The sequence below is a fragment of the Tachypleus tridentatus genome, chromosome 10 (genome assembly GCF_004210375.1).
Source record: "Tachypleus tridentatus isolate NWPU-2018 chromosome 10, ASM421037v1, whole genome shotgun sequence".
NCBI lineage: Eukaryota > Metazoa > Arthropoda > Merostomata > Xiphosura > Limulidae > Tachypleus > Tachypleus tridentatus.
Window position 1 is genome coordinate 159,408,577 of NC_134834.1, and position 20,727 is coordinate 159,429,303.

The 20,727-nt window shown below is 30.3% G+C and overlaps 1 protein-coding gene across 6 annotated transcripts in view; it reads left to right on the plus strand.

Annotated features, from left to right (window-relative positions):
• LOC143230760 (E3 ubiquitin-protein ligase MYCBP2-like) overlaps nucleotides 1-20,727 on the plus strand; it is a 145,767-nt gene that overhangs the window by 109,610 nt on the left and 15,430 nt on the right. For all 6 annotated transcript variants that reach the window (XM_076464878.1, XM_076464884.1, XM_076464882.1 and 3 more), the window contains 10 exons: nucleotides 633-698; nucleotides 1,853-2,089; nucleotides 3,357-3,527; nucleotides 4,241-4,498; nucleotides 7,639-7,922; nucleotides 8,355-8,445; nucleotides 8,646-8,765; nucleotides 15,893-16,000; nucleotides 18,234-18,362; nucleotides 19,528-19,663. In XM_076464878.1, coding sequence (XP_076320993.1) covers nucleotides 633-698; nucleotides 1,853-2,089; nucleotides 3,357-3,527; nucleotides 4,241-4,498; nucleotides 7,639-7,922; nucleotides 8,355-8,445; nucleotides 8,646-8,765; nucleotides 15,893-16,000; nucleotides 18,234-18,362; nucleotides 19,528-19,663 — 1,600 coding nt within the window. The remainder of the gene's footprint in view (nucleotides 1-632; nucleotides 699-1,852; nucleotides 2,090-3,356; nucleotides 3,528-4,240; nucleotides 4,499-7,638; nucleotides 7,923-8,354; nucleotides 8,446-8,645; nucleotides 8,766-15,892; nucleotides 16,001-18,233; nucleotides 18,363-19,527; nucleotides 19,664-20,727) is intronic.

The window sequence follows — 20,727 nt, forward strand, 5'->3', positions numbered from 1 at the left end:
TAGAAAACACATACAATATGTTAAACATATTGACTTTCTACAATAAAAGTAGGCTATGTGTATAAATCTGTTCATAAAAATTGTTTTAAAATATATTTCCAAGTCAGTTATAGATGCTTAAGTTTATTGAGAGTATGAACATTTGTAAGTTGAAAGTGTATTATTGCTCTTTAATTGTAGTAAAGATGTCTTGAAAAAAAGTTTAAAATGCAGTGATTTTAAAAGTCAATTGTACTTTATGCTAAAATGAAACTTAGTATTTAAGGTTGGGGAAAAAATACAGAATGAATAGAAAAAAAGAAATGGAACATAAATATTCCAACAGGATCACTGGGTGTGGGAGGGGGGTGACTGAATGATACATTTCCTTAATATCAACAGTTTAAAAATTTGTACTGTGTAAAGAAGCACTGATGAATTATGAATGTTTTCAGTGTTTACTTACAGGATAGATACTGTAAAAATTATCATCCATAATAATTGCAGTTAATACTAAACCACTTCCTAAATTACCATGTGGTATTTAATAGCTGGAAAATTGTTCCTTTTAATAATACTTTGTATATAGTATTGTGTATATAAATTTTTTAACTAGTTTTTCCTAAATGAAATGTTTGTTTGAATCACATCAGAATAAAGTGTCAAGTGTAACATTCAAGTCAGGGCCAAACCAAGATGAGTTCCGTAAATTAAAACAGGTAAGTGAAATCAGACATGTGTGAAGACATTAATTCTTTATATACAATAAAAAGGAGTGCAATATGAAAATACACAGTTAATAATTTATTGTGTTGTTATTTAGTGTTGCACTCCTTTTAATTGTATGTGTATATATTGCACAGGTACTGTTTTCAGTTATTTATGTTAATTCCATCATTTTAAATTTATTACATATTTTGTCTCACTTAAAATTATAAGTTATTTCTATTTATTCCTATTAAACATAGCTGTTTTCACTTTTTATTTACTTTAAAAAATATTACTTGCAATTTGTTTTGAATTTTTAATTCTGTGACTGCTAATGTGATATTTGTATTCAATATTGCAAAAGTTTCTCTTTAAACAAGACAGAATGCATAAAGAAAAACAAATGTTCTAAGATATATCCATAAAAGCCATGTAACATAAAATATCTGGTATAGAAAACTATGAAAAAAAAACTTATTTACTTGTTATAAATTTAGTCTAATTTAAATGGATCAGAACTATTTTAAATATGTGTTACAACTTTTCAAACACCGTTGAACTTATAAATACAGGAATTGTGTTTTTTTGGAAGAGGTATCCAATTAGTTTTCAAAAATATAAAGTTTTTGAAAGCATTATTGTTGGGAAAACAGATTTATTTAGGTAAAACAATTTGCATCTAAACAGAGACATGATAAACAGACACTAACAGCTGTTTTAAAGAATTTGCAGGAATTGTTATTTTAAATTCAAGTGATAATGAAACCTGATAATGATACTTCAAACAGTTTGTTGCAAGTGTTTTGTTTTTTTTCCTCGGGAAATGTAACAAAAATTCCATAAAATTGACTAGTGATTTCAATTTTAAACTAGACCCTTTGAGTTAGTTGTTCAAATTAAATGTTAAAAGGAGCTGACATTTTGATATTTAAAGTATACCCTATCACCAGCTAACTGATGAGACAAAAGTCAAAAAACAATAAGAAATTGGTTGTTCCTCATGCCAACTTGTGATGAAATATTAGGTTTCATTTTTAATTAGGGGAAAGCTTATATAAAAAAAAAAAAGTGAACCATTTTAAATCATTTTATGCAACATCTCTATTATTGAAAAGAGATTATATATATAATGGGTATGAAAAAGTTTGATAAATCTCTTCTGTAGCTTGAAGTAGAAAGCAGGTATGCTGGTTGGGTTAGCTGTTCCATTCCAGACACAGGGAACACAGTTGTTCGGCTTGAAGTCAAGGGTCCAGATAATACACTCAGACTTCGTCAGGTCAAAGTTTTAGGCCAACAAGGACAAGTCACAATAGCAGCCAAGGCATTGAATGCAGCTCATATTCAACAACGAAACTGTGAATCTGAAACCTTGAAGGTTTTCAGACTTCTTACTTCACAGGTGGGTTGAGTTTTACTTAAGTTGTTTTTTCATTGTGGTACATATATAAGCAGCTACACCTTGTGTGAGTCAACATTTTCAATCTTATGTTATTTCTAACAACTAATTACATAATATCAGAGTTAGGGACCACTCAATTCAGTTTTTAGTAAAAAGCAATAACTTGTTACAGTGGTGTTTAAAATTGATATCATACATTATAGTCAAAAGCTTGTCTTATAATTATAACATTAATGCACATGGGGTAATTTGTATAAAAAACATATTAATTGATTCTTGGTTGAGTTATTTAATTATGTCCAATGTTCCTAGTTGAATTTACTACATCACAGTTCAGGGATACTGGTTGAGAGTTATGTCATGGTGTAGGATTACTGATTTGATTACCAGTGTTATAAATCAGAATTATTAATTGACTTACTACCTAATAATTCAGTGTTGCTAGTAAACTTTAGCATTTCATATTTATGGTTTTTAGTTGGCTTAAAATTATTACATTGCAATTTAGGATCTATAATTGAAATCTTTGTCAGTAGTTTACTTACTAAATCACATTTGTAAATCACTCTGTGATCTACCATCATTTAAAGTTATTAAACTATAATAGAGGGTCCCTATGTGAGCTACCACATCATAGTTTGGGGTTATTTCATGATTTATTCTATCAAATGAAGACTTGCTTGTTGAATTAGTGCATCATTATTAAGAATCTATATTTCAGTTATCACATCAAAGTTAAGAGTTTCTGTTTGAGTTTCTGCATTTTAAACTCAAGACTGCTTGTTACTACACAGTAGTTTGTAACTGGCTAAGAATTACCTATTTGATTTATTGTGTCACAAAATTTATGATTTAATTAGCACATTTAAGTTCAAGTTTTCTTGTTTAAGTTACCACTTGACATTTATGATCACTGATTGAACTTCAAATAAGGGTTAAGAAATATAAAATGAAATTTAAGGTTAATGGTGAAGATAATACATCCTAATTCAAGTTCATATGTGTTACCATAACATTTTTCAGGGTTACAAATGAGCTTGTTTTGAATAATTTAATACTGACTTTACTATGAATAAATTTGAAGTGTTTGAAAAACCAGTTACTTGAGATACAATGAAAGAAAAGAAAAACTTGCAAACTGTGGTTATGATTATTTTATTATTAATGAACTTTGTGAAGGTGTTTTGATGGTTATATCTGTAAGATTGGGTAGATATTTGAAAAACTGGTCACTGGAGGGGCATTCTTACAAATTGTTTTTCTATAGGTGTTTGGAAAACTGATTATTGGAGAGTCTGTTGAGTTAAGGGAGAGAAAAGAGTCAGATAATAGAAGTGATAAACAGCAGCCTGAGGAAGAAACTAGCAATGACTTAAAAGAGCACATGGTTGGAATTCTCTTCAGTCGCAGCAATAAATTAACACATCTGCAAAAACAGGTAAGATGTTTCATATGTATTTGAAATAATGATTCATAACATTAATCATTTATGCTGTTGTATCTTAAACATCATGTTCTATTGTTGACAAGATAAGAGTACCCAAAAAACCTTTTTTTAATTTCTTTGAATAGCTAGGACATATGAGGCTTTAATTTTGTAAGGTAAATGAATGAGGTCAAAGAATATATTAAGTTGTAATACAACAGAAATGCTTTGTTCTATTGGGGAATTTTAATTATGTAAATAAGTTCAGGTATGACTTAAAATGGCAGGAAAACTCAAGTGTGGGTGAGAATAATATAGGTATAATGTAACTAGAAAACAACCACTGGCTTCAGCATACATTGCAAACTGCTTTATTTGTGTGTATTCTGATGAAATAACATGTTACTTGTATGTAGTTTTAGAAACTTTTAATATAGAAGTAGCTTTGTGTAATATAACATCTGGTTATGATTGTAGATTTTTCTTCAATAATTTATAAATAAGTAACAGTAAACAACATGAAATCCATTGTATTTAGTTAATCTTTATTTTCTTTAATATCATTACATTATTTTCCATCAACAAACTTAATTTAGAAAGTATACTTTGGATTTTAGTTACTGATTAAGAACCAAAATACTTGACTAAACTAGTATTTTTTTCTTCCTAACCTTTAAATCTATGTTTGAGTACCCATTGGTTATAAAAATGTCTATTTTTTACAGGTATGTGCACACATTGTAGCAGCAATCCGTAAAGAGGCAGCCAGGGTCCGAGAAGAATGGGAAGCCCTTCTGTGTAGCAAGTCACAGTCTGTGGACGAACTACCAAAGTCCTCAGATGCATATTGCTTTGAGATGCTTTCCATGGTATTAGCTCTCAGTGGGTCAGCAGTTGGACGAACATACCTTGCACAGCAGGGGGGATTGTTGCGTGATCTACTGAGCTTATTACACACGGGATCAGCTCGTGTTCAGAGACAGGTTAGATTCATTTCTTTGTGTTTACAGTTGAAATAAATGAAATAGTTCTACAATATAAAATTTACTGTAGTAATATTAAGTTCCCATCTTGACTATTAATCCTTTTAGGACAAAACTTCAACGTTAGATGTCAGCACCATACATGCATTTGACCTACTTACAAATTGTTTCACTTTTGATCCACAATGGCATCACAAAAAAAGTTACGAAATGAAGAAGCATTAGAGTTGTATTTTGAACTTGGTTTGGAGTTGCCTTAGCAGCTGAAATACTTAGCAGTCAACAGGTTAAACCTTATTCTGCACAAATAACTGAGTTACATTCAAAATTTAATTAAACAACTTTATTATTGATGTGCGTCAGTGAAATTAACATTTGTAATGTATGCTGTAATTCAAAATTTTATTTAAATTTTAATTCAAAATAACCCTTTGGGGGAAAAAAACTAAACTAACAATGAAAAATCTCAACTTTCACAGGTGCTATCTTGAATTAGATAACACCAATGATGTAGATGTGTGTCTAGACAATAAGTACCTTTACTTTACCTATTGATACATATGTTTCAAAGTTCTTTGGCTAATTCTAGTAGAAACAATAATGTTGTCAACTCCCTAATGGATGCCACTCCTATCTTTTCTATGTATTCTTGAACTTTAGAAACCAACACATACTTACTAGACGTGTGTTTATAGTCATTAAAAAAAAAAAGAGTTCTTTACACTATAAAATAGTAGTGGTTATTTTGAAATTGGTGCTAGGTTGTCATTGGGCAGATGTAACTGCTTGTTGTATTGTTGGCTGTTTGATCTACAATAGTACTTCAGTTGTTTTTTTATCTAATTCTGTTATAGTTAGGTAGTTCAATTCTATTTAGGTTTTATATTTATTAAGCTGTCCAGAAATAAGTGTTGGAATTCTCACACCAACATTTGGAAACTGAATATTGAGGAACTTATTGGTTGGTTTAATCCAGCATTTGTCACTAGAAGGTGTCTTAATTGTCTGCTGTTTCAACTCTACTCAGAGTAAGTTTCACAATCCCCAATCTACAACTTCAGACTTGCACAAAAATCTATCAAAACCACATGGAACATCAACCAGGCATTCAGCCATGGATCTGTTACTGAACGTAGATTTCAGTGTTGGTTTCAAAGGTTTTGATATGGAGATGAAATTCTTGAAGACTATAAAGGTCGTAAAAGGAAGTCATCTTTAGATAAAAACACATTAAGGGAAGCAGTTGAGACAGACCCTTGCACAACAGTTTGTGAGCTTGCAGAAAAGCTAGGCACAAGCAAATCAAGCATTGTCAACCACCTGAGTTTGACTGGAAAAATGAAAAAGTCGGATAATAAAATTGGAGTTATGAGTCCTGTCAAGGATGATACCAAAAATTGTAAACATTGGGAATTGAGGTTCTGCATCATCCACCTTATTCCCCAGATCTTTCTCCTACAGATTTTCATTTTTTCAAGCACTTTGACAACTTTTTTAAACAATAAACACAGGCAGCTGCAGAAGAAGCTTTCAGGGATTTCAATGACCGGGTTTGAATCTCGGTTGCACCAAACATGCTCACCCTTTCAGCCATGGGAGCGTTTATAATGTGATTGTTAATCCCACTATTCATTGGTAAAAGAGTCACCTAAAAGTTGGTGGTGGGTGGTGGTGATTAGCTGCCTTCCCTCTAGTCTTACACTACTAAATTAGGGATGGCTAGCACAGATAGCCCTTGAGTAGCTTTGCACAAAATTAAAAAAAACAAACAAACAAACAATTTTAATGACATAGAAACTTGATTTCTACAGCAGGGACATAAAGAGTATTGTTACATGTTGGCTAAAGTGTGTTGAAGCAAATGGTGCTTACTTTGATTGAAGCATGTTTGACAACTCTGGTTTATACTTTTCCAAACTTCACAGTTCCAAAATGACATTTATTTCTGGACAATCTTATATAACTTAGATAATAATGCATTATTTGTATTTTAAAAGTTTGAAAGGTTTAATGATTTGTATAAAATAATGAAAAATTTATCTTGCTTTACAAGGCTTACATTACCAACCAAGCAAGAAAAAGATTTTGTTAGAAATTAAAGTACCTCTGTTGTTCATACCATTTTATTGCCCATGAGTATCTGTTTTTGTGTCTTAATATAAATCATAAACAGAAAAGAACAGACTGATTGTTAGTTATACTGGAGAAATGCTATGACTTAGTCTGTTTAATTGATTGTTCAGCCATAATTTTTTTATCCAGGATTTTTTTTCATGGCTTTATATTGATAGCTTACATCCTGTTCATTTATGTACTTGTAATGGTAGCTTTCTAATCGTGCTTTTTGGGTGCATAATAACACTTATGTTTGAAATGACCATTGTCTACTTTCAATTTTGTGCAGAAGATTATAATTTTTTATGTTTATTTGATAACTTTAAGCTCTCATGTTTTTACTGAGACCTTCCAGGTTTTTTTGTGTTTTTTTTTAACTTTTTTCTTGTATTTATTACCATGGATGCCTCGTTCTGTTTCGTTTCTTTTTAATAATGATTGACAGTTTTAATGTTTAACACAATACTTCATAGATTTTTCAAGTGAGTTCTATCAAGTCTTCCTTTCGTTTTTTGCAGTAATAACTGTCATGTTCTCCTTTGTGTTTATAGGACTTGCATTTCTCATGTTTATATCTCACGGTTTCTTTTTTATAATTACGTCTATCATATCTTCTTTTCGCACCTTTGTAGTATCAGCTCTAAATTCATTCTTTTATAATTTTACAATGAAGACTTAAAAACTTGTGCTGTCTATAATGTTCTGTTTTTAAGTTCCTGTAATTGTTTGATTATTCTATATAAAAGCAGTGTCCTAAAAACCCCAGTAAAATTGAAAACATTATAATTTTTGCTTCTAATAAATCATGTATGTTTACACAAGCATATATTTACATAGAATGTCAACATATCTAACATGTATTTCAAATTTATTGGATTTTATAAATTATATATTTAACCTTAAAAATTATTACCATATGGAAATTGATGTTTAAGAAAATCATTACTCGTTAAGTCATCTTAATTAGTAAATTGATGCTTTATACGTCAGTGATTTGGAAAGTGAGTAGTGTCTTTTACCATAAGGTCACCTCCCTCCTTAGAAGAGTGCTTCCTGAAGTCACCCCACAGGCTCTAGGATCTATTCTAGGAGTACCTTCATTACCCCCTACAGATTTCAGCATCATTTCAGAAGCCAGTAAAATGCAAAATGGAGTTGCAGCATTTGATATCCACAGGATAGGAGTTCTAGATGTCTTTCTAGCTTGTGTTGCCAAGGCACTGACTGTCCAATCTAAAGTAAAAGGTTCTGGTGCCACTAGTGGCAAAGGGATTAACACTGTAACTCTTGCCACATCCATTCATCCTAGGTAGGTGTACTTAAATTCTGTTTTAGATTTGTCATTTTTTTTCTTCCTTACTTTTGTTTTATCTCCATTAATGGAAAAATTTAGCATCCACCAAGCCACACACATACAAACGTTTGTCACTTTTGTAGTAATTAAAGCTTGGAGAAAAATAGCTTTAAGAGAGATTGAAATATATTACTCAAAATAAACCCTGTCAGGATCAATTTTATATTACATTTTTTTTGTTTTTTGACATTATTTTATAGTTTTTGATGTTTGAGTACTTTGTTAATTTACTGAAAAAAAAATCATATTTTGATTAAATGACCTGTAATATTATAGTCCCGTGTGTACAAGAAAAGTGAATATAAAATATGGAATTTCAATGATAACTTTCATTATACAGCATTACGGTTTTAAAATATTTTTTGTAACCATATATCTAACGAACAGGGATTTTGTTGGTGCTCGTTGGTGGCTTCGAGGCTGTATGGCTCGCAAGTTAGCTGAAGTCATTATACAACTTTTAAAGGATATGGCTGCAGTAAGTTTGCATTTCTTTAATAGTATATAATTACAGTAGATTATAGAGACACTATAGATAATCTATAGTGTCATTATAACAATAAACAATTTTAAATGTGTTGCCATGAAATGCTTCAACTTTGTTTTTGAAGTGTTATTGTGGATTTGTAGATTGTTTAGTTAAAACTCAAAGTAACTTTAACTTATTATAATTTCAAGGGAAAGTTAACAGAAGCATGGGCTACTGTCACAAAAGGTGCCATAGCAGAAAATGTATTAAACTTGACCAAGCTGGAAGAGCATTACAGGACTCCTCAGGAATGTTTGAGAACACCCACAGTAAGCTTCTGACTATCTTGTTTATAGAATGTCAGTTTTTTTCAACTAATCACATTTTCAGTTATTTCTTTTTCTACTTCAGAAGATAACTTCTCAGATGAAATGTTTGTAAACTTAACATACAATCATAAGTTTTTCTAGCTGTAAAAAAATTTTCATGGTTTGTTTACTCCTTTTGTGACTGGTTGCAGGTCAAAGGCCATGTCATTGCATTTGTTAACAAACATTCAAAATTTTATTGAACTACTTATATTTTGAATTTACATCAGTAAGTTTGAAATCAAATTGTAGATTACAATTTAAACTTTTATTATTATATATCAGTTAATTCAAAAGCAAATATTAAAAGAAAACACTCAAATATACATTTTAGTGAGTCACGTTGTATGTTGAATGCAGCATTGTTTAAAATTAAATGTCTTTGATGTCAAAATGTCAAGTCTATAGTTTTGTACAAATTAGGAACTCAAATTACTGATATTATTAAGCAAGAATGTAAAATAAGAACCTCGTATCTTTTCATTTTCCCGAGATATGGCTTATGTACTAAATTAAACAGTGGACTTGTTCATCTCTCTCCATTTTTGGAAATGGTCCCCTATATACAATTACTTCAAAATTTAAGTCACTAATTGACAGCTAAGAATGTCCCTCTTGTGGTTTTCTCAGTCATTTTAATCTGTTAAAAGGCTGCCACTTTCTTTTGATTTAAGATTTCAATAAGGTAGGTTGTGTCATTAGTCTGCTTGAAGTTTTATATTTTTTTGAAATTGAAATGTGTGTGTGTTTTGTTTGATATTCTTCATTGGTGAAATTTTAAAAGGCTTAGCAACCTATGTCTAGCAGCAACCGAGTTCAAAGGTTGTAGCAAGAAGAGATAATTCTGTGCTTTACTTTATATATTGTTCTTTATTTTAAGAAAAATAAATTTAATAATTTGTAACTAAATAGTAATTATTCATGTACATATATAATGTATAGTAACTGAAATGTGACTATATATTACAAAATACTAGTCCAACAAAAAACCCAGCCAAGACAGGGAGACTAAAGGTCAGTTATATATTATAGGATATGTAACATGAGTGCATGTGCACTGCCTCAATGTAAGTTGTGTAATGTTAGCTAGGCATGACTGGAAGGTCAATATAATAAAGAAAAAATAAATATATAACATTATGAGATTTAAGCTATTTAGACTAAACATTTGTATCTTTGTGTTACAACTTGCAGTCATTTTAGCATGAAATAACCATAATTTATGTAACTATTTCCATTGTTTTTATTATTATGTGTATGAGGTTGTTCAAATGACAGATCCCATCTAGTTAGAGTATAGAAAATAACATATAAAGTCTTACTAAAAACAAATATTTGAAATGCATTTAGAAGGTTCTAGAGATTTTGCAAATAATTGAGATTTTTGGGATAAAGAAGAGCTTTTTTAATCACAATGTGAAATTGCTTTGCTTAGTAACAAAACAGTCTGTTTTTACAAATTTATAATAAAAATATTTCACTAAAAGCCTGATGTTTTGTTTACAAAATACTTGTAATCTTTACTAAAAGTCTACCAAATTGTGTGAAGATACACATGCTGTATTAAATATTATAAGTGAACTTGTGTATATTATACCAAGCCCATAATGAAAAGGTCAATACACCTTGTGTATAGTGATTCAGGACTTTGTGAAATGTATTATGAAATAGTGAGATAAATTTAACCTTAACATTTAATAAATATGTAGTATCTTAAAATTACTGAAATTTAGTACACACTTATAAACTACACATAAGAACTATCAAATTTACTACACAAAAGTGGTTGCAACATATAGGGACTTAAATCTTGAAGCAAAACTGAATTTTTATTTGTTGCCTTATTTTTAATGGTTTTTAATGATTTGGTAAAAATATTATACCAGTCAGCCAAGTAAACATTATGTATTTAAGAGTGCATCCTTACTCAGTGGCTCAGTGGTAAATCTGAGAGCTTACACCATTAAAAACCAAGATTCAGCATATCTGGTGGGTACAGCACACAAAACCCATCATGTAGCTTTATGCTTAACAGTAAACACAAAATTAAACAGTGAAATACATAAAATGTCTTCTTGCAGCATAATAAGAGAACCTGAATATATATAATAGAGAAGAATCATTTTTAAATTGCTTTTCAATAAAACAAATAGTGGTCACAACAGAAAACAAAATGCTCATTGCCTGACACCTGTTAACTCTTAATAAACCAATGAATACTTACAGAGAGAAGAATTACATGTGGAAATAATTTATTTACTGTAGTAGCTTTATTTTTATTTAACCATCTTTTTACTAGGTTGGTCAAGTTGAAGCTATACATACTAAACGTGTTTCATGAAATCAACTTTTTTAAATACTACTAGCCTATTATACACAGACAAAGCTTATTATTTCATAAAGTATTTTTACTAAAGATTTGTTTGGAAATTTCCTAAGCTTGTAATGAGTCGGTCACAAGGTTATTTACAATGAATTACAATCATCTTTTCATCTTAGTTAAAGCCTGTAATGAGACAGTAATAATGAAGGGTTATTTTCAGTGAATAAAAATACATCTCAGAATAGTGGATTTAACTGTAAAGAGCCCCATTCTGTTAAGCAACTGTTTTCAGTCTTTGGATTCTGTAAATAACCATTAGAGGAAAGGAAAACAAAAAGGATAGAAAGGATACAGATTTAAGGGTATAGTTATAGGCGATTTCTTGATAACTCATGTGGATAGGATAATCTGTGAGGTAAATAGGGAGAATAAATTAGGGTGTGCTATTTAGGGGGACAGGTAGAGGATATAAATGACAGTGCACGAGATATACTAAAGGTGGCTAATAGGGATACAGTTTTCGTGTTGTTTGTAGGGACTAATGATGTAGGGAAAGATAGGTCAGAGGAGTTAATAAGTACGAAGGGTTAATAAAGGCACTTAAAAAAAAGGTCATAACGTAATCAGGGAAACTACTTAGAGTTAATTGTGAAGATGAAGTTATTTACTATGTAGCTCAATAGGACTAAATGTTAGGTTTAGATTTGCATACAAGACTAAACAGATTGGTTGGCTGGATTTGTAGGATCCGTTTCATGGAAGAAGATAGCTATTTGGATTGGACAGTTTGCATTTAAATAGGGTAGGGGCTGTCTTATTTGCTAAGGCTAATAACTCAGCTCTAAAGGAAGTTTTAAACTACGACTAGAGAGTGGTGAGGGCCAGAATAAATTAAATGCAATAAGAATAATAGGCTTAGTGTTTAGGACCTTTGATTTACATCAGAGACATAGGTGAAGGAATGGTCAATAAATTACTTAGTTTGCAGATGATGTTAAAGTCTTGGATTTTGCTAGCTGTGAAGAGGATGCTGCTACTTTCCATAAGGATTTAGATTATTTAGTGAATTGGACAAATACATGGCAGATGGGTTTTAATTATAATAATTGCAACATATTTCATGTTGATTATCATAATTTGAATGATAAGTATAATTTGGATGGGAATAACCTTAACAGTGTCATCAAAGAAGGAAATGAAGATATAATAGTTGACAAGTTTTTTAAGTACATCAACAACCTACAACTTGAAATTATAACCTCTTTAGACCCATATTTAATATTTTTGTAGGTTGCTGGTGAGGTCACATTTGGAGTATTGTGTTCAGTCTTGGGCTCTCTACCTTAGGAACTGTTAGAAAGGGCTCAGAGAAGTATTACTAGGATGGGTTGTCATATGAGGAGTGATTGAAATCTCTCAAATCATTTTTTCATCAAAAGAAAGTTAGAGGAGATCTAATTGAGGTGTTTAATGTTGTAAAGGGAATTAATACTTGCATAATCTTTTTTTTATACTTAACAGTGAGAAAAGTAGGGTTAGGAGACATCTTTAGCAAAGACAATTTCATTTTTCCAACAGGGTGGTTGACCTTTGGAATAGGTTGCTTTCGAATGTTATGGAGACAGTAAATTAAAGTCTAAGAGAAAGTTTGATAAGTATATGAATGATGAGGGCTGGCTTTGAGATTTAAAAAAAATTTAGATATTAATAGTTTTATTTTAGAGAATTGATAGCTGAGATAAACCAATAGGTTCCATGTTGTCCCAAAACATTTAGTTTTCATATCTCATTTGCATAATCATCAGAACTTTTCAAATAAATATCAGAAGTTTTAATCACATCAGTTTCCTTTTAATTTATTTCTGTAATCCTTGTGTTAAAATCACACAATTTTTTTTTAATTTTATAGTTTTGTTTTTATAATCCTTTTGTCAACAATTACAACATTTACTATAATTTTTTCTTTAGTCAAAAGCAGTAAATCGTGGAAGGAGTCCACTAGTTGTTTGTCCTTAGAGATTTGAGTATAATGTTTCAAAGAACATTTGAGCAGATAAAGTTTTAGATGTTTAAATGAAGTTTTCTCATGATAAGCTGAGAAGTTTCTAATTTTTACATATTAGTTAACTTTGTTAAATGTGTAACAATAAATAAAAACAATGATTTATAGTGCTTACTGCATATTCAAGCTATTTTGCACTAAAGTAAGAGTAATACATTCATACATATGCATTTAGAAAACAAAAAGTATATCAATCACGAGAATAATGTCTCAAAAGTGTTATAATCTATTTGGTTTATGTGTATGCTATTAACTCTTGCAATGGGTTAAAGGTCAAAGGCTATGTTGCTGCTGTTGACTTCATTCAAAATTTGAAGTACGATGAATTTTTATCAGTAAGTTTGGTAACAAATTGTAAATTATAATCCAAACTTTAGTATTATATATGAGCTAATTTCTTAGTTTTAAAGTAAATATTAAAAGATTAACCTAAATATTGACTTTTGTGAGTCATGTTATATGTTTAATGCATCCTTGGTTAAAATTAGATGTTTATAATGTAAAAATACCAAGTCTATAACTTTTTGTGAATTAGGAACTCAAATTAACAATACTGACAAGTCACAAGATTTTATTTCATATTCTGTCTTTTATATTTTGCTGAGATACAGCTTATGTACTAAATCAAACACAATGGTCCTATTTGTCTGTCTCCATTTTTGGAAATGGTACCCTGTATACAATTACTTTAATATGTGAGTAACCAATCAACAGGTTAGAATGTCCCTCTTGTGGTTTTCTTCAGTCATTTTAATCTGTTAAAAGGCTACCACTTTCTTTTGAACCAACAGTTCAAGAAGGTAGGTTATGTCTTTAGTCTGTTCCAAGTTTCCTATTTTTTAGACCTAATTATAACTTAGAATTCCACTGTAATTTATCAAACTTATTAAATATGGTACCAATGTAGTAATTTGTGAATTTTTGGTTGTTCAACTGCATACATAAAAACTAAAATAATACTTTATTTCATATCCTCCATGTGCACAATTTTAAAAGGCTTAGGAGCCTATGTCCAACAGCAACAAAGTTCAAAGGTTGTGGCTAGAAGAAATAGTTTACTTCTTTATTTATTGTTGTATATTTTAAGAGAACTAAGTTAAACTTATTTCTAAATAGAAATAATCTATTTACTTGTGTAATATATAATAATTGAAATGTGATTGTCTTACAAAATACTAGTCCACCAAAATAAGCCAAAAAAGGTTCACTCTGTAAAGACTAAGGGTCAGTTTTGTGTTATTGAATATAGGAATTTGAGTGTTCATGCACTGCATTAATGCAAGTTATGTAATGCTAGCCAGGCACTAGTGGAAGATTAAGATTAATATAATTACATGATTAAAAATACACACACACATAACATTATGAGACTTGTGCTACTTAAACTAAACATTTGTATTTTCATATTGTAATTTTTTGTCATTCTAGCATGAAAGAAAACATATTTTATAATAGTCTTAATTCTTTTATGATGATTATGGGGTTTGTAAAATTGACATCTCTCAAAGTTGGGGTAGAGTAAATGGCGAAATATAAAGTCTTACTGAAAACAAACATTTGGAATGCACTTAGAAGATTTTATGGATAACAAAAACAGTATTTGAAAAACATTTTTGGGTCAAAGAATAGTTTTTTTAATCACAACATGAAATCACTTCTTGCTTGGACTAATAGTGAAAGTCTCTTCACATACAAATCTGTAGTAAAAAAAATTTTGTTAAAAAATGTGTTTCTTTGTGTATGAAAAACTTGTAATCTTTACTAAAATTCTACCTACTGCCTCGAAAGTTATAATTTAAATACTTAACATATGCAGATGTGTGTACAAACTCGTGTATGTTATTCCGAGTCTGTTGTTAAACAAAAATTCCTCTATAGTGTTGAGGGCACCAAAATATAATCACCAAATATGAAGCAATTCTGCTAACTGCCATTTTATGATGGGAAACTGAATAATAGCTTGTAAGGTGTACTTAGAGGGGAATTTTCTCTTTCTATTGGTTACAAACATGTTCATCTATGTAACATTAATTATCAAACATACTTGAAAGTAAAAGAAAGATGGGTGGACTTTAGTTGGTTTGATGAACTTGATATTCCAGCAAAGCAAGAAAGGTACTTGTTCAGTTTTCAGATTCTTGTTTATAATTAGTGTATAGTTTGTGTTTGTAATTGGTTAGAAACTGCAGCAGTTTATTTTTGAAGTTTGAAACATTTGAAATAGAGAAGTCAGATCTTGCATGCATCACATGGCACAAAAATCATAATTGAAAGTTTTTATGTGTAATATATTTTTTTTCATTCGTATTCTAAGACAGCTGTCCCTTAAAGTTTTGCAGCCAATCATATTATGTGGTGGCTTTGTACATTTCTGGTGAATTAGCATTTGAAACAATCTCTGCTGGTATTTACCAATTAACAGAAATGCTTTCTAGAGTGATAGAATGCTTCTTTAGTAAACAAGATTTACTTTAAAGTAGATCATATATGTACTAGAAACTTTTATACTGGAGTTGTTTTTGATGTGGTATTATTATTTACTGATAACTTAGATTTAATATATTTAAGTCAGTAACTGTATCCCAAGAAAACGTACTGATTTAAGCTTATTGTCACACTAAAACCTGATTGAGTTAATAGGTCATAGTTTAAAATAAAACCCTTTTTTCATTGATTTTGGCTGTTGATATTTTTGTGCTCTAGTTATGGTTAGCCCTAGCATCTCTGTGTGTCCTTGACCATGATCATGTAGAACGATTATCATCAGGTCAGTGGGTTGGAGCCTCAGATGGTCAGCCATCTCATCATAGGGTATGTATGATCGAGTTTATTAGAATAAAAATTTGGTAAAACTTGAGAAATAACTTGTATTTAGATGAAATTTTAAAGATGGTGAAAACTTCAGGTTTCATGTTTGACAGCTGAAGTTTAAGCTTGTCTATCTCTACTTCTGAGGTTTTCTTCTTGAGTCTACAAATGAGGTTTGACTCATTTAGTTTATCATAAAATTTGAAGAATGTGTTTTTTTCTATCTAATCATAATAGAACTCTACTTCTGAATCATTCTGTTTCTGCAGGTAATAACATAAGGTTTGATTCATTTAATTAGTCAGTCTGATTTTCTTTTTTCAACAGATAGTAATGTGAGGTTTGACAAGATTGGTCATAAAGTTTAAGGAATGGTCCCAACCACTTCATAAGTAACAGGGACTCTTAGTTTGTCTCAGTGTTAGTACAGTATTTAAACTGAAAACTTTCATTCACTGACTTTCCTGTTTTATGTTGCTACATAAATATGGGTATCTATGATGATGCTTTTGATATTATAAAGTCATATTCAATTAACCACAGCATGTGTGTGTGTCATGTATTATATCTGTAAGTGAAATTAAATACTGACAAAGATTTAAAAAAAAAAACATTTTATATCTATAAATCAAATGCTTTTGACTGAGTGGATCTGATTCAATATATTTATCTGACTGTTGTGTTGTGTGCCAGTATATTAGACATTTAAACCTGAATTTTTGTGTTAAATCTAATAATTAGTGATGGTTTAGAAGCAGTTCTGAGACCAGTAGCTTCAAACCAGAGAAAGCCATAGTTTTAAAAGGTTGATTAAGAAGTTAGAGAAAGTTGGAAAATTATCCTTATATAAAACAAGTCTGGAAAAAATGTTTATCTCCCTTTGTTTTTATTATTTCAGAACCAGTAAGTGCACACAAACCATACTTCCTAAGTGTACCAGTTATATATTTTAACATTATTTTAATCAGTCACTCTGTTAATCTATATGGTGTTATCTAATTCATTAAATTTGATAACGTGCGAGATAAATATTGTATTTTGTATGAATATGGACGTTTTATTTTTTACCGTCAAATTGAGATGACTTTGTTTAAAGATTTGTTTTTTCTGTAGAACCAATTTCAATTAAATAAGGTCCAAAATCTTTATTACACTTTTTACCTTATAAACTAAAGTAATATTTATTGGGAAGAATTACTAGGAAAAGTTGAAATAACATTGTATTGCAAGCCTGGAGAATCTGGGAAATTTTTTGAAAGAACGTTGCCGCTCTGATCTACTAGAATAGCTATGGGATGTGACCCTATGGTGGGGCTCAAGCAGAAATTGTGAATTGGCAACAGATTTCTGTGAAAATAGTTTCTGTAAATAGTGACATATTCAAAGTTGCTTTGTTTTCTCAACCTCTTCACTGTGTGATTATGCTGTGGGGAAGATATTACCTTTTATTTTGTCTTTATAAATTTTAAGTTTTTGTGTAGTGCTACATGAGGGCACTAGTGTTCACAACTACCCCTAATTTTGAAGTGATGAAGTACAGAGAAGGTAGCTAGTCAACACAAATGGACAACTTCAAACATCCTCTTATAGTGCACCCCTGACACCAAAATATAGTGTGTTTTTGTTGCTATGATATTTGAACTGTGAATCCTAAAATTAAATGTTTGGGCATAATAATCGTCAGGATGATTTTGGTCTTTCTCTTTAGTATCTTACATGTTTTACAATCAAGTATTTTAAAGTTATGGAATAATTTAAAAATTAACTGTATTGAATTGTTCTTACGCTAGCATTCTTTTCAGAATGGTGGTTACTTTCTGATTTTTATTTATTTGTGATCATTTCTCTTTCACAAAAAGAAAGGTTTGTAAGTGAAAAGGTTTGAGAATCCATTGTCTTTTAGGATTAAAATTTAAGAGTCATTTTCAGTGAATTTAATGAAAAACTACAGAAAGTGAGAAATACTGAAAAATAATATCATTTGCATTTTGATTTTTCATGTTCTTAGTTTCAAAGCCAGCACTGAAAAGCATTTGTGTCATAGGGATATAACAGTTATTGACATACCATAATAACTCAATATGAACATTAGAAAAATAAGAAGTTTACATTCAGTTTAAAAATACTAAAATAGTGTTCTAAATTTTATGCTAAGGTGAATACATGTAACTTTAAAGCTGATTTGAATAAAAGAGAAAATAAAAAGTTGCACATTTAAGTTTTTGTTTATCTTCAGCCTACTTGTGACAACCATGATGATGGAGAAACTTTGGCCATCATCTTGTGCAATACCTGTGGCAACTTGTGTGCTGACTGTGATAGGTTTTTACACTTGCATAGAAAGACCCGTTCCCACCAAAGACAGGTGAGTTTTGTTTTTTTTTGTTTAGCCTCGTGCAGGTAAGGTTTAATACTTGTGGTAACTTGTGTGTTGACTGTGATAGTAATTTTTTTCAAGTGCACAGAGAGATGCATTCAATGAAAGGATGGCAAGTTTTATTATTTAAACTCATACAGATACCTGTAGTATCTTGTGTGCAGACAGTGATAAGTACTATTATTTAAACTCATACAGATACCTGTAGTATCTTGTGTGCTGACAGTGATAAGTTTTATTATTTAAACTCATACAGATACCTGTAGTATCTTGTGTGCTGACAGTGATAAGTTTTATTATTTAAACTCGTACAGATACCTGTAGTATCTTGTGTGCCAACAGTGATAAGTTTTATTATTTAAACTCATACAGATACCTGTAGTATCTTGTGTGCTGACAGTGATAAGATTTATTATTTAAACTCATACAGATACCTGTAGTATCTTGTGTGCCGACAGTGATAAGTTTTATTATTTAAACTCATACAGATACCTGTAGTATCTTGTGTGCTGACAGTGATAAGATTTATTATTTAAACTCATACAGATACCTGTAGTATCTTGTGTGCCAACAGTGATAAGTATTATTATTTAAACTCATACAGATACCTGTAGTATCTTGTGTGCCGACAGTGATAAGTTTTATTATTTAAACTCATACAGATACCTGTAGTATCTTGTGTGCCGACAGTGATAAGTATTATTATTTAAACTCATACAGATACCTGTAGTATCTTGTGTGCCGACAGTGATAAGTTTTATTATTTAAACTCATACAGATACCTGTAGTATCTTGTGTGCTGACAGTGATAAGTATTATTATTTAAACTCATACAGATACCTGTAGTATCTTGTGTGCCAACAGTGATAAGTTTTATTTTTTTTGGCTGCACCTAAAATTCCATTAAGACCAAAGACAGGTAAGATTTGATGCTGAACGAGTTTGTACAGCCACATTATAAACGTGGAAACTGTTTGCTGTTTATATGTGCAATATAAATTATGTTAAAAGAATTTACCAGATCATGAGTGAAGATTACACAAAATAGTTTGAATGGTTATTAAAAATGTTGCATATTTGTTTGTTAAAGGTTTCAGGGTTGTTTTTGAAAGTATTAAATTTTGCTGTAGTTAGTATTTATCTTGTTTCTCAGGTATTTAAGGAAGAAGAAGAGGCCATCAAAGTTGACTTGCATGAAGGCTGTGGGAGGACAAAACTTTTCTGGGTTATGGCTTTAGCAGACTCTAGAACCCTGAAGGCTATGGTAGAGTTCAGAGAGGGAACAAGAGGTATACAATAGTTAAATAATCAAATATGCTTTCATGCAGGTGTCTCAGCAGCTGATCCATGGACTAACACTAATCTACAGACATGTTTTTACTAGTTTGCAGAAATATCCAGTGAAAGAAAATTTAAGAAAAACTATGAAAGGTTCAATTTTCTTAAATTTTTTTATACACAAGTTGAGAATAGGTGATATGTATTGTTTCCTTTTAAGTTCATCTAAATTAACATTAAAACTTTCATTTCAAAGCTTCTTGAAGAAGCTAAATTCTGAAACTGTCTGTGTACTCTTAATTGTCCATAGGGTTTTACTAAGATTTTATTCATCTATGGAATGAAAAAAAGTGGTCAAAGGCTCCTTTGTAGATGCTTGGAAAATAGTTATTACAATTAAAAAAATACACATGTTGTAATGTTACTAATTACTGGCTTTAGTGTGTGTAGCTGTAGCTTTGTGTTTACTTTCAGCTTTTTTTTTCTTTTCATTGTGTTTTTTTTCCAGTTGTATTAACATTATGTTAAATGCTAGTATGGGAAAGTCTCCTGAATAAAGTACAGTTAACTGATAATTTGACTCTCGCTAAAAACACTTGGAAGATATTATTAAACTTCCTCTTTAGTCTTTTTTTATCTAATTAATTTGTAAAGGTTCATTAATTTTGCTGTCCTAAATTATCTGTATATTTCAATTTGTAGAGAACATTGATAAAAGCTTAAAAGTTTAGTGTCTTAGAATATTAATTCAAGTTATATTTTGGTTCTTAACTGTCTTTTGATTCCCCTCAGGACTAATTATATATTTTTCAACATATTATGTAATACTGATAGAATCATTTATATAAGATAATCTGCAATTTATGATGAAAAGTATCGTAAAAATAGTTGTTTAGTACGTCTCCAATAAACAACAAGCACTTTTTTATTTTTTATCATGGGTAAAAATAGCAGCTTTAATTTAATTATTTTTAACAAAAAGAAAATCAGACATAATTTAAGACTGCATCTCTTTTATTGGAATTAGTTAATTGTGACTATTCTAGTTTATCCACTTGGTGTTATTGTAGACAAA